General features: G+C 37.8%; 1 protein-coding gene across 5 annotated transcripts in view; it reads left to right on the plus strand.

The window, feature by feature from the left end:
• Positions 1-14,789, plus strand: part of FGD4 (FYVE, RhoGEF and PH domain containing 4) — a 207,371-nt gene that overhangs the window by 95,771 nt on the left and 96,811 nt on the right. The window contains exon 1 of one of the 5 annotated variants that reach the window (XM_046011406.1): positions 13,063-13,213. The exons of the other annotated variants lie outside the window; for them this stretch is intronic. Coding sequence (XP_045867362.1) covers positions 13,198-13,213 — 16 coding nt within the window. The 5' untranslated portion in view covers positions 13,063-13,197. Of the gene's footprint in view, positions 1-13,062; positions 13,214-14,789 lie in introns of those variants that run through there. 5 annotated transcript variants of the gene reach the window in all.

Below are 14,789 nucleotides of genomic sequence, written 5' to 3' on the forward strand. Positions count from 1 at the left end.
CATCTACACTGTACTGTTACATTTTATATAATACACACAAAAAAATATTAGAGGGAATTAACACCAAACACCAGTTACTACTAGATTTTCAAATCCCTTTTGCCATTTACAACTTGTTTGTAGATTTTATTTTTTTAGTTTCTTTTTTTTAAAGATTTTTTTTAAGTAATCACTACATCCAATGTGGGGCTCAAACTCCCAACCCCAAGATCAAGAGTTGCATGCTATATCAACTGAGCCAGCCAGGCTCCCCTTGTCTGTAAATTTTAAATGATTAACAATGGTCTTACAGTAATCTTAAAATTAAAAAATAATATAAAATGACTCAAATTATAATCTGGTAGAGAAGATAAACCTGTCCTAAGTAAAATAATAGTAACTGACATAACCTCATATGTATTTTTGTGTTATGGATTGTGTAAGAAAAGCTTAAAGATGGATTTTCTAATAATTAGATTCTTTATAAGTAGAATGGTGTATTCAAGAGCTACTTTCCTATCACTTGTGGTATTCAAATAGAAATGAGACAAGCCGTTACAAGAACTGTGGAGAAGATTCTTCTGTCCTGTATGAAGAGTTAGATGGCATCTAAAGTCCTTTTCAACCCTAATGTTCTATTAGAGAAACAGGTTTACTGTGGTGATTGTTTAAAAAAAAAAAAAGTTTGATGTTAGGAGAAGATACACAAGGCAAGTAGCTTTTGTGAAAGAGATGTGAAGTTCTTATGGGGGAGATGTCACAATCTGTAAGGTTAAGCAGGAAGCAATGAATTTGAGTCATATCTTGAAGGGTGTGATAGTCAGGGATTGGGTTATGTGATGAAAGTCATTTTAAGGTCTGCTAATGGTTGATGCTGAGGCAGATTTTGGATTTGGCCATTTATGGATAAGGATAGTAACCAAATTGGTTTGCCAAATTGGAGAAACAGGTTTCTTGTTCATTTTCTACTGAGATGAGTGAAGTGGTACAAAACTTAAACTGAACAAGAGCAAAGTCAAGCCAGTCTGCTTGTTTGTGGCCTTACCGTATTCTGAGAAGAAAACTTCAGGATGATAGGCCACAATTTTTGGTGGGTTTGCTATATTATGGCAGTCATACATTAATAGCTATGCTATAAATTCAACCTGCTTGTGTAACTCTTGGGCATTAAAATTTTTTGAAACTACACACAACTACACAGGAACCAAGGATCTTTAATTGTGTGTGTGTGTGTGTGTGTGTGTGTGTGTGTGTGTGTGTGTTGGGGGTGGGGGAGTCATCTTTTTGCCAAAGTAAAGTAATACTGAGTGCATGTTCTTTCTGTTCATTAGAAAATAGTGTAGGTCCTTAAAGAGTAAGCTGATCCCAGGGCTGACACTGGTGTAGCATTTTCTGTAAAGCTGATTTTCCCAATTTAAAAAATTGGAATAGGCACAAAATTATTGCTGTAAAATGATCAATAATCTAGCTCTTCCTTGATTTATTTTTCTTCTTTCTGATTATTGCATTCATTGAGTCTCTTCTGTGATGATTAACAACTTCTAGGCCAAATCTTTTTTTTTTTTTTTTTTAAGATTTTATTTATTTACTTGACAGATAGAGATCACAAGCAGGCAGAGAGGCAGGCAGAGAGAGAGGGGGAAGCAGGTTCCCCGCTGAGCAGAAATAGGCCAGTTCTTATGAGTACATCTTCAACTCCTGGTCATGACCACTTGGAAAGCTCTAAGGTGTAGAGTGTTTATGATTTTGAGCTCATGTAGCTTCAGCCTTCAGCTACCTGATGGAGTTATAGCATTTGGCACTCCTTTTCCAAATTAGCACCCAATCCTTCATTAGAGTTTGTCGCCGCCTTTTTGTCATAGAATATTGTCAAAGTAGTCTCTTTTCTCAGAAGAACCAGCTCTGTACCTGGTATACTAGCCACTGGCTAATTCAATAGCTTGACTACCTCAAATGCACAATTGCTTTGAAAAAGGCTGTTTTAATATCTATATTTATATAAAATGTCTAAAATCTATCCAAGCATGGAATTAGTTTGTTACATATATTTTAGTAAAATATTGAAGCAGTGTGAATGTTGAGGCAAGAAATGGTTATATGTTGTATGTTTTTGTTTTTAAACAACAAAAAAATTTTAGTGTTAACTGCACTTCTAAGACACTGCTCAACTACCAGTCTTCCAGTTAACCTTTCCCAAAGCACTCTGTGGTTCTGTTATCAACATATTTTGCAATTGGCTGTTATCTTGTCTCTCTACCCAACTGGATTGATTTCCTGAGGCCAGGAACTATTTTACTCATCTTCAGTCCCCAGCTTTTGGCTCCACACAGAACCCATGCTTACACTTAGATCGCTGAACTGAACTAAAACAAATGAAAAAATGTAAAGCAATTTACCCAAATTACCAGCAATAGTTGTGTGTTGCCATTTCAAAGATTGGAAGAGAAGGCCCAGTTGATAATAGCTGCACTCTTGATCTTTGGGTTGGGAGTTTGAGCCCCACATTGGGTGTAGTGATTACTTAAAAACAAAATCTTAAAAAAAAAAAAACTAAAAAAAATAAAATCTACAAACAAGTTGTAAATGACAAAATCCCCATAGGATTAGAAGAGTAACTGCCTCACCCAGCTCCTGTATTTCTTCCGGAAAGAGCCCTTCCCCAGAAAAGAGAACTAAGCAAATCCTCCTCAAATCTCTGAGGGTTCTGGATCCATTATTGTCTCTTTGTGATTACATTGGGTGCTGGTGGAGGCCATGGATTTTGTTGATCAAATTTATGCTTATAGTTGGCTAAAGCCCAGCAAATGGAAAGTGCTAGATAAAGCATCTGATGAAGGAGTGAGAAGAATGAGTCATACACAGAAATCTTCAAAATATTTGAAGAATCACTGGTTTTTTTGCCCTATGGAATTTTAGGCACAGTTGGTTAAAAAGACCAAGATTATGTTATCATATGTAATTATGATGATTACATATCTTAGATAATGTATTGAGATTCTGGCAATACTTGGTGACAAGTCATCGTAAACATCAGGTTTATAGGTTATTAATGGCCCAATACTTCAATGGATTGTCAGATCAAAGACCTCTTTGTCTTTTCTTTTACAAGAAAACAGAAATGTTCCGCATTTATTAACTCTGTTAGAGAAGTGTATCAGTACCTATTTAACAGGTTCTTACCTAGCAGATATATTTGAAAAAATAAGCAAAACCTGTCCTTCTGAGGTAAAGGTAACAGTTGAGTGAGTGAGAAAGTAGCTGCAATTAGCAGAAGGAAAAGTGCATTATGGACAAAACATTTTTGAAAGGACTGTTTGGAAATGTTTCTATTATTGTGTCATCACCAAAATAGATATGTGTATCTTTTTTTAGAATTTCCTTTAAAAAACTATTTCTGCATACACATTTAAACTTAAATAAAAGATCTTTTTTAGTTGTTTTAGAATCTTTGAGATAGTTATAGTAGATTTTAGACCAAAGGAAAAAAAAGGTAACGCTTTCTAAGACATCAAGGCAGATGGAAATACACTAGAAGAATTTCAAGGAAAAATTTTGCATAATTGATAGATGGGATTTAAAAATGTGTATCGTGATTTAGTGAGTGCAGCCAGTGATGTACTTCTTCCCTTTAGAACAATGAATCTTCCTCTGCTAGGGGCAGTCATCCAAACCACGTATGGAAGTAAACCAACTTAGCTCTGCTATTTTAAATGGCTATATCATCAAATATTTAACCAAGATTTAAAAAAAAAAACAAACAAAGCAGATTAAATCACACTGATCCCTCAAAAATAGTATTTTATCTTTACCTCATCTTAAGTTTAATTTTTGTATTTTGCAGTATGCATTTTAGTGCATAATACTTGTGTTTAATGCATTTGGATACCAATAGATACCAGTGGATACCAATGGATACATCCACACTTGAAGGTGGATTGCCTAGTTTTCATACTGAGAGGGAGGTGCCATCATAAAGTTTGGATGTCACTGTTCTAACAAGCCCTTCTTGACCTCCCTAACCCCATGGCAGTAACTGGGCCCCCCTCAGACGTGTCAGTCACTGTTCTACTTGTCTGCTCTCCCTTTGACTCCTTGGAGGAGGTGACCCCTCAGTGAGATTGTATTAAGTGTGTGCAGAGGGTCTATAGACAGGAACAGGACAGTCATGGTCCTTTTTCTCCGGAAGCTTTGAGAATGGCAGGAAAGACAAATGCTGAACAAGGGCACTGTATGAACTTTCATTTAGTTACAATTGTAAATGAGTATTCAAAGGAAACCTACAGGGGATAGTGAGACCTAATCATACGAAAGACCTTAAGGCCATAGGAACTGAAAAGAATAGTGTGGTCGAAGGCATATGGGATGCCACTAAAAGTGATGGTGCAGTCTTCTCCAAAAAATTCCCAGGTACTTAGCAGCCTGCCATGTATACTGTATTAAGACCCATGTAAGGGCTCAAGACTTCCTTGTGGATAAATGGATAAAACAATTTCAGAACAAACCTCGAACTGATGGCTCAAAATTTTAGTTGATCTGCACAGTATTTTTGAGTTATTTCGTGTTTTTGAAATTTAAAAAAAATCCATAGTCTAGGTTGCCATAAGCAATGCTAATTCATACTGTTTTACACTGGTATCCTTACCCATTTGTGTTATGTGTCTAGATGCAAGATCCATTTGCCTTTCTGCCCTGTGTAGAGAATAAAGATGTTGCTATACTCCACAGACAGTGAACTGTTGACTAATAGATTATTTGAGTTCTAGTGATTAATGTACAAACTAAGTATTAGGTATTAAAGACCATATGGTTATTTTTTTAAAATATTTTATTTATTTATTTGACAGGTCACAAGTAGGCAGAGAGGCAGGCAGAGAGAGAGGGAGAAACAGGCTCCCCACTGAGCAGAGAGCCCAATGCGGGGCTCGATCCCAGGACCCTGAGATCATGACCTGAGCCGAAGGCAGAGACTTAAACCACTGAGCCACCCAGGCGCCCCCCCATATGGTTATTTTATCATCCTTAGTATAATATTGAAAATCTTTTTCACCATTATTGGTAAAATTCACAATACACAGATTGCTAGGATAATAATTTGAAAATTTCAAGCAAGTAAATTTGTAATTTATCATGTACTCATTCATCAATTTAAGGCCCTTATGATGGAAATTGCTCATTTTCTTTTTTCTTTTTTTTTTTAATATTTTATTTATTTATTTGACACAGAGAGAGATCACAAGTAGAGCAGCAGGCAGAGAGAGAGGGGGAAGCAGGCTCCCTGCAGAGCAGAGAGCCCAATGTGGGGCTCGATCCCAGGACCCTGAGACCATGACCTGAGCCGAAGGCAGTGGCTTAACCCACTGAGCCACCCAGGCGCCCCTCTTTTTTCTTTTTTTAAGTTCTTTTTTTATCCTTGATCTTCATTCCTACCACAGAAAAAGGTACCTAAAAGCTTACTAAAATTTGGAAGGACTAATATTCCTTTTCTTTTTTTGCCATTTTCTTTATTTCTGTAATATATTCCTGAGATGGCATCAGAAAGGAAATTGCATGTTTAAGTGAGTTATCTGTGGGATAAGAGGGAAGAAATAAGTAAAATGGATAATTTGCAGATGGGACGGTGCTAGTTATATTTAGGTTATCTTTTCTTCCCATATTCTGAGTTTGTTCTTTAAGAATGTTTGGGCCAACACAAAAGGCTAAGCAGCTGCTGTTACACCAGCAAGCTGTGCATTATGATTTTGAGGAAAGGAAGACAAGTAATTAAAAGAAATCTGAATGAGGCAGCTGATCAAAAAAAGAGAGAAACAGGAGCCCTCCCACTGTTCTCCCAAGTTAGTAGCAAGTAACTGGCTGTACTTTACCCTTTATCTGACCTGCCAAGGGCAAAGCCTAAGTTTTATTTTCTTAAAGCCTCAGAGGAGCTTTTCTGGAAGCTGTGTGGCTATTTCAAAGTTGGAAAAAATAATAGGTTCCTGTGGAAATTTATGGAAAGAAAACATTTTTCTTGACTTCCTTCTCAAAACCAGTGATTGATAGAGAGGCATGGTTTGGGAACATACTTCGACAGCAAAGTGGCTAGAAATGAGTCTAGAAAGGTAAGCAGGAGACAGAGACTTGGGCCTTTGTGTAGTTTGGATTCATTCTGAGCCCAGTAAGCAGCCATAGAGGATATCATCTGGCAAGTGATGAATAATTCTGCAAGCAGCAGCAATGTTTGCAAATCTGCCACAGATGTCTTCACCATACAGCCTGAAATCAGGCGCTTTCCTTCCCCTTTGCTGCCAAACAAAACCTCAGGAATCCTTCAAGGTAAAGTTAGTCTTCTTCAGTGAAGGAGGTCATTTGCAGATATATGGAAATGAGAGCGTGAAGCTGAAAGAGAGGTCAGTCCTGGAAATGCTTCAAAATCTTCTGCATAGTGGAAGAAGTTGTAGCCGTCAGGTGGACCCATTGTCCAGAGTAGATACTGAAGAAAGAAGAATGCAAAGGAATAGTACAGGCAGTAGAGAGTAGGCGAGGGAATTCATAAGCATGAAGAAATAGATTGGCCATGGCAGAGATAGGCTGGCTGAGGTTGAGTGTCATGAATTCATGGTGGAAAATGTTCTAGTTGCAATAACTTTTTATTGTGGTACAATATACATGGCATAAAATTTACCATTTTTGCTGTTTTTAAGTGTATAGTCAGTTCTGTAGCATTAATACGTTCACATTGTTCTACCACGGTCACTACCAGCCATCTCTAGAACTTTTTCATCTTCCCGAACTGAAATTTTAGATCCAGTAAGATAATTGGTATAGTATTTTGTTCACACACAATGTCAACCTTGGCACCAGAACCCTGTGGGTAGACATTGTTGTGGTGCACACGGGGGAAGGAGCTGTGGCACAGGACAAGCACCTGCCTGAGAAAGCAGCTGTAAAGAGTGACTGTGTTGTGAGGTGGGTGAGGCAGGAGGACTGCAGTAGGGTCGAGCAGAGAAGAGAATCGAATATGTAGTGTGTGTCCAGCATCATGTTAAGTGCTGTGTGTGTATTCTTTAATGAAGCTATTATGAGAGCTAAAGAAGAGGTTGATTCCAGAGTTTAGGAAGGGGAGGAATCTAGGAGGTGGCAAGATGAGGATTGTAGGATTTGAAACCTCAGAATTAACTTGCTGCTGAAGTGAATGTGATTTCTTCAAGGAAATGCACGGCTCTTCCGATGTTGGGTAGTCACTTGGCATGGATCAAGTGGAACCCAAAGAAGTTGTGCAAAAAAAGTAATGATCATAATTAAAGAAGAAACACGGTATTTATCAGTTAACTTTGTTTCTCCTTTGAATTTAGGTAACACCAACTACCTGGGATTAAGATAAAGGCTAAATGAGATAGAAAGCATGTCAGGAAGCTCCTGGGTGGCAGCGTTTGTTTAGGGTCTGACTCTCAGTTTCTGCTCAGGTCTTGATCCTTGGGATCATGAAATTGAGCTCTGCCTGGGCTCTGTGCTCAGCAGGGATCAGCTTGAGATTCTCCCTTTCCCTCTGCCCCTCCTGCTCATACTTGCATGCTCATGTGCTCTCTCTCAAGTAAATAAATCTTTAAACAACAGAAAAGCATGCCAGATGTGAAGGTGGACTGTAATGGGGGGAAAGTCCAAAAAGAGAGACATATCACCCACTTAAAGTGTGTTTGCTGTTGAGCTGTGGAGGCAAACATGTGAAATGAGTGGTGTGATGGAGGAAATCCATACTGGTAAAATCAGACAAGCAATAAATTGGGATATGGAGACGAATTCCATAAGTTAGGTTAGAGGATAGTGTTTTTATTCTCTAGAATTACGCATTTTTATTTAGAGAATTATGACATTTCAGGTACAATGTTTCTTTTATATACCTAAAATATATAAGCTATCCCTATCCACATGCCATAAGGAAGCTGTGTAGCTTTCCATGGGCTTCCAAAGTAGACGAGTAATGGAATTGTATTAGAACCCAAAGTGGACAGTAATGTAATCTAAGATTATATTATCATCCATCCAGAAACTCTGGTCTGAGGGGTGCTGTCTATTTTAATATTGCGCTATGTGATTGGGACTTTAAGCATCTAACTGTGGAATTAATATAAAACATTTATATTACTTTTTTTTTTTTTTTTTAAAGAATCTAGGTTCAGGGATAGTAGGCTTTCTTTGAAGATCTCTACAAAAATAATTTGGTACAAAAATATTTAAGCAACAACATTTACCTGGCACATATTCAAAATATGTAAGTCTTACTTCATTAAGTCTCAGACATGCAAAATGGAAATTATGCATCAGTTGGTTGGCTTTTTTAATTAAAATGTGTTTTTTTAGGCCAACAAGGGAATCATTTTAATATCAAATTGTTTGATTTTATTAGACTGTTGTTAGAAGACTAAAGAGTGCAAAATGGGTTAAGATTTAGATTAATTTTGGGGCGCCTCGGTGGCTCAGTGGGTTGGGCCTCTGCCTTCGGCTCAGGTCAGTTGATCTCAGGGTTCTGGGATCAGGCTCTCTGCTCAGCGGACAGCCTGCTTCCCCTCCTCTCTCTGTGCCTACCTCTCTGCCTACTTGTGATCTCTGCCTGTCAAATAAGTAAATAAAAATCTTTTTTTAAAAAAAGATTCAGATTAGTTTTGTTCTGTGAAAATGGAGGTTGCCTCTCAGTTAAATAACATTAGAGAATGAGTATGAGGATTTTACTCCTTAGTTGATAATTGAAAGTCACAAGTACTTATTGTTGTATCTAAACAAAGTGAAATACAAGTATTCACTTGGTATAACTGTCCTGTTATTTATTGCCAAAATATGTTTATTAGTAAATAATTTTTAAAGCCACTTTTCCATTAATACATGGAAGTTTTCAATTATATGACAGATGGTGTGCTGGCCAGCTTTAAATAAAACTGCCAAACTGTTTAAATAAAACTAACAACTTAATCTACCACCTTTTTAAAAATTGTAGATCAATAAATTTTGTTCAGGAAATGCAAGTTGCATGGTAAAATTTTTGTTTTTAATCATTCCCATTAGAAATGGTAAGCTATTGAAAGTAATAGAAGTAGGCTTTAACAGAAAAAGTAAACTAAGGTCAATATAATGAAAAAAACAAGTGGTTATGAAATACCATCTGAATGTGGGGCAGAACTTTCTAAGTCCTTATTCAACAATTTGTGAAGAATAACCTTTCTCTAAGGAGGCACATAAGAACAGAGAGCCAGCCTATTAGATCCTCAGGACACAGGGTATTTTTTGAATAGCTGTGAGTTGTTTAGTATTGATTTGGGGTATTTTCAGGGCTGATATCTGTGACAAATAATCATAATAAATTAATGAAATTGCCATACACTATTGTAAACTTCAGTGTTCCCAAATGGACTTTATGTGAAGCTAATTAGATCACTTCTGAATTTAAGATTTTTTTTAATCACAGGAAGCAGATAAAATGAACCAGTGATTATCTTTGCTATTGATGGGAAAGGCAATGAATATGCCAAAAATCATAGTTTGGGGTTTACACTAATACCATTCATTTCATAGCCTGTTGTTTTTTATTTGCTCCTTAATTTTTAAAATTAGAGGATAATTTATATACAACAAAATTCACCCTCCTGAGGGTAGAATTGAGTTTTGACAATTGCATATGGTCATGCAACCAGCACCACAGTGAAGATCTAAAACAGCCCTATCTCCTTCTAATATTCCATCATGCTCTCTAAAAAATACTTTTTTAATTTATCATGCCCTTTTGTAATCAGTCAGTCCTTCTCCACACCACCTGCTTCAGATTTATTTTCTGTCCCTATAGGCTCTCCTTTCCAGAATGTCATATAGAATCATATATATGTAGCCTTTTAAGTTGGCTGCTTTCTTTTTGCTTCAGGTTTTTATTTAAATTCTAATTAGTTGGGATACCTGGGTGGCTCAGTTGGTTAAGCGTCTGCCTTTGGTTCAGGTCATGATTCCAGGGTCCTGGGATCCAGTCCCATACTCGGTTTCTTGCTCAGCAGGGAGCTTGCTTCTCCCTCTGCCTGCCACTCCCCCTGCTTGTGTTCATGTTCTCTCTCTCTCTCTCTGTCTCTCTGACATAAATAAAATCTTTTAAAAACATTCCAGCTAGTTAACGTAGAGTGTCATATTGGCTTCAGGAGTAGAATTTAGTGATTCATTACTTACATATAGTACCCAGTGTTTATCACACGTGCCCTCCTTAATACCCATCATCCATTTAGCCCACCCCCCCGCCTGCCTCCCCTCCAGCAACCCTCAGTTTGTTCTCGATCTTTAAGAGTCCATTTTATGGTTTGATCTATCTTCTTTTTAAATCTCCCTTCCCCTACATCATCTATTTTGTTTCTTAAATTTCTTAATTTCTTAATTTCACATATGAGTGAAATCATATGGTGTTTGTCTTTCTCTGACTTATTTCACTTAGCATAATACAGTCTAGTTCCATCCACATTGTTGTAAATGGCAAGATATCATTTTTTTTTGGTGGCTGAGTAATATTTCATATATACATGTATATGTGTATATATGTGTATACACACACACACAAACACCCCCCCCCCATCTTTTGCGGGAGCAGGGAGGGACAAAGGGAGAGAGAGAATCTTAAGCAGGTTCTATGCCCAGTGTGGAGCCTGAGGTGGGGCTGGATCTCAAAACCTTAAGATCCTGACCTGAGCTGAATTGGATACTTAACCAACTGAGCCACCCAGGGGCCCCTTACTACATCTGCTCATCAACTGATGGACATTTGGGCTCTTTCCATAATTTGGCTATTGTTGATAATTCTGCTATAAACATTGGGGTGCATGTGCCCTTTGAGTCAGTATTTTTGTATCCTTTGGGTAAATACCTAGTTGTGCAATTGCTGGGTCATAGGGTAGTTCTATTTTTATAAGTTGGCTTCTTTCTAATGCACATGTGAGTGTCCTTACTTGATTCCTTCTTATTGCTCAGTATTGTGCTATTGCATGGATTAACCACAGTTTGCTTATCCATTCACTAATTGAAGGATGAGTGGGTGTTTCCAGCTTTTGGAGACAATGAATAAAGCCCTATAAGCATTCCTGTACAGATTTTTGTGTGAATGTAAGTATTCTTTTCACTTGATTAAGTACCTTGGAGTGTGATTGCTAGGTCATACAGAAGTACATGTTTAACTTTGGCTACTATTGGGGTAGCTTAGAATTTAGTACAAGTTTATGGTAGATGCTGAATATAATCACAATTTACCATTTGTGGACAATGAAAGTCGGTGACATTAGTGACAATAGCTATACTTTAATTACCACTTACTAGCTGCAAATCATGTCTTGATTTTCTGGCTTTCATTCATAAAACTTCAAAAGTGGATTGCATTATATCTTAATTTATTGTACAAAAGTGAATTTAGTTTCTTAAAGGTTGTCATTTTATTAGTGTTATTGGCCAAAATTTTTAACCTCTTGAACCTCATTTTCTCTTCTACAAAATGGGAATTACTGTTTCCTACCTTACCTGTATTATTGCTTTTACAGAAGAGTCTGTAAAATAGTGATAAATTATTAATACCTTATAGTGAGGATTTAATGAAATACTGCATAGAAAGTGCCTAGTAGTACCTGGCACAAAGTAAATACTAACTATAAAAAAAAGGAAAAGCTATTTATTTGTTTGAAAACCAAACCTTAATTTACAATTTAAACAAACATTGCTATCAAAGCAAAGAAACCCAGAAGTTGGGGCATTTTTATGACAGGAAATGTTCTGTTTTTTACATTACTGAAATTTGCCAAGGTTAAGTGGTCTTGGAATCAAATATAGACAGTTTTCCTGCCACAGTGAAATTCAAATCCATGGGTGGAGTTTGCAAAGGAAATAAAAGACAATTCAGATTTCTTCTTTCTTTGACTCCTTCTCTCTGTGTTTCTAATTATCTATTCTTTTTAGATCAGCTGTAAACCTGTTTCTTTTATTAAGAGTTAAGTTGATAACCCCCACTTCCTAATGAGCAGGTGGCAGTTACTGTGAGTCTCATTTGATCAAATACATAGCCCGTCATACCTCATCCTGAACATTGCCCTCCTGTCCAGACATTGAGTGTTTCCTAGGCAGGTGCAAGTGACCCAGAGCTTTAGACCATCAGTGAGTGAGTCAAGAGTCCAGATAGGCAAGCCTCTGCCCCATGGTTCTCCAAGTGTGGTCCCTGACGTGCAGTCCCAGACTGGCTGTGTCTGCATCACTTGGGAGCTCGTTAGAAAGGTAAATTCTGGAGCTCCACCACAGACTTCCTGAATTCAACTCTGGAGATGGGATTAGGCAACATATGTCTTAAAACACCATCCAGGTGATTTGATGCAACTGGAGGGTGACAGCGATTGTGTGTGGACACCTGAAGAGGGGATTAGAGAGATTATTTTCAACCATGAGAGTGATGTCTTTGTAACCTGTTACTTCATTGTGATTTTATAAATATCTTCATTGATATTTTCTGATATTTCAGGGGATCAGGAATTTTTAAAGCACTTATTGAATGATATACACCTATAAAGATATATAAAATAAGTAATAAATATTAAACCAGTTAAAAAGTATTCTGAAATCACCTATAAAATTTGGTTTCCTTAGGAAATCTGTGAGTAGTATTTACTCGCCAAGCTCAATGAGCTGTGCTAAAATCGAAGGCCGAAGTGGCAGAATAACATTTGTGATCATTCAAAATGACATTTTTAACATCTGAAGCCTATGAATCCTGGATCTGTAACCTCTTCGGTCCGAGGCATGGACCCAGTTAAAGTGGAAACAAACAGTTTTCATGTTGGCTTTTTTAGAACATTACTAATAGTTAAGGGATTAGTCAGTTTATAAACCATCCTATTCCCAAACGTATTTCTAGTTCACTCGGAGCTTCCGTGTGCCTCCGTTGTTTCTTTTACGGTAATAAATAGTTAAGTCTCCCCATCTTCAGATACTTGGCCTCGTGAACAGCACTGCGGCAGCCCTTCCTCTGGGGGAGGTGTGGCATATTATGCATGAGGTTGTCTTTGAGCTGTAAGGTCTAAGAATGCCCTGAAGTAAACAGTGTCCTGGTGGGGCTCCTGGCTGGCCTGTGTGTCATCTCCAATCTACCAAAGGCTTTAAGCCAGCAGTGAGATTTTATCACATGATCCTTAAAAGAGTAAAGGCAACTATTTTGTCAAACCTGAGTAGACTATCAGTACATGTGAAGTCATGTCCACTGATCAAGGTAAGTGGTTTCATTTTCTAGTGTATCTTTCTTATGTTTTTTAGAGTGTGTGTGGTCAGTTGATAATTCAGCATGCCGAGGGGCATACAAGTGGCAGAGTATAGTTTTGTTTCAATGTTAAGAATAAGGTTCACTTTATTTTTCAACTTTAGCATTAAAATATGTACTATGGCTCTTCCAACAGGCGTCTTCTGGGTTTGCAAAGTACAAATTTGTTTAAGTTCTGTTTCTCTGACTCATTCTTAGTAACATTAGAACAGTTTGAAAATTGAGTCAGTAAGGAGAGGAATGCAGAGAAAGAAAGCAAGAATTTTCTTTTCTTTTTTTCTTCCATTTCTGGTGTGAACAAAGCTCACAAATGTTTACCACTGATCCTTTCCTAGAGCTATTGCATGGAGCAGCACTGTGGTCAAACAACCCCCACCACCACCACCACCCACCACCCCAGTCTGCTCGTTTTGGTAAAGTTCAGGGGACTGAGTGTTCTGGGTTTTTCATTTTAGATAACATTGTGGAGATAGGCATGGGGTATTTTTAAATTGTTAGTGGTAATGAGCCACTGTTGTTTCTTCCAGTAGTCTAGAGAGCATATACATGGGAAATTGACATTCAAAAAGGAATGAAATTCTGCTGTGTAGTAGATATATAATCATGTGACAGGAAATTTCTGTTAAAAATATTTTTTAAGACTGAAATGGGTTCATTTTGTGCAGCTAATATTCCCATTGTTTCTGCATGGACAGAACCCCTCCTAAAGAATACGTCCATTGCTGAGCCAGGTGGGCTGCACCTTACAGCGGCTGGCCTGCATAGCTACCAGCATTCTCTTCCCTCTGACGTCGCTCCTTACTTCTCGTGGGCTCGGTGGGGTTTGCACTGCGTGAGGAAGCCTGAGGGTAGGGTTGGTCGTAGCACTACAGCAGCGAAGTGGAGGCTCCTTTCTGGAGCTGCACAGCCTTGGCTGACTCTGCTCCCAGGTTCCAGTAGTCTAGAGAGGAAGGAGCCCAGTGGGTGCCTGCCTCTGGTCCCTCCATCATCTGGGTGGAAGCCTTGATTCCTTTGTGGGGGGTTCTACTCTTCTTGCATAAGTAAGTTCAGAGTTTGTGTCCTCTCTTTGTGGTTTACCAGCATATTCCAAATATGAAAATATTTTTTAAAATGACAATAGGGAAGTATTTTCTTTCTTTGTGACTGAAGTTCTCTCTTTGCTTGAAATAGTTTCTGTCCCTTCTCATTCCATTGTCAAACAGTTAGGGATGATTAGAGGGAATTGATATTCCCTCCTGGAAGGCAACTCTTAAATGGAGAGAGAACTACTAGAATTTTCTGCTCCAATGGACATATCTCTCCATAGTGAGTGACCTGAAATGTAGGCTTAAGAAGCTCCTTTTAAGGTTTTTAAACTGAAAGGACAGTAATAGAGCACTTCCTGTCCCCACCAGTGGTTTATTTTGTTGCTGTTATGTTGTCTAAGAAAACATTTTATGCATGCATATTTAGTGTACATGTTATTTTGTAAAAGTTTTATCTCCTTTTAGTGACTGGAAGAAATTTTCCTTTACAAAACCTGTACTTA

This window comes from Meles meles, chromosome 7 (assembly GCF_922984935.1).
Source record: "Meles meles chromosome 7, mMelMel3.1 paternal haplotype, whole genome shotgun sequence".
In the NCBI taxonomy this organism is placed as follows: Eukaryota; Metazoa; Chordata; class Mammalia; order Carnivora; family Mustelidae; genus Meles; species Meles meles.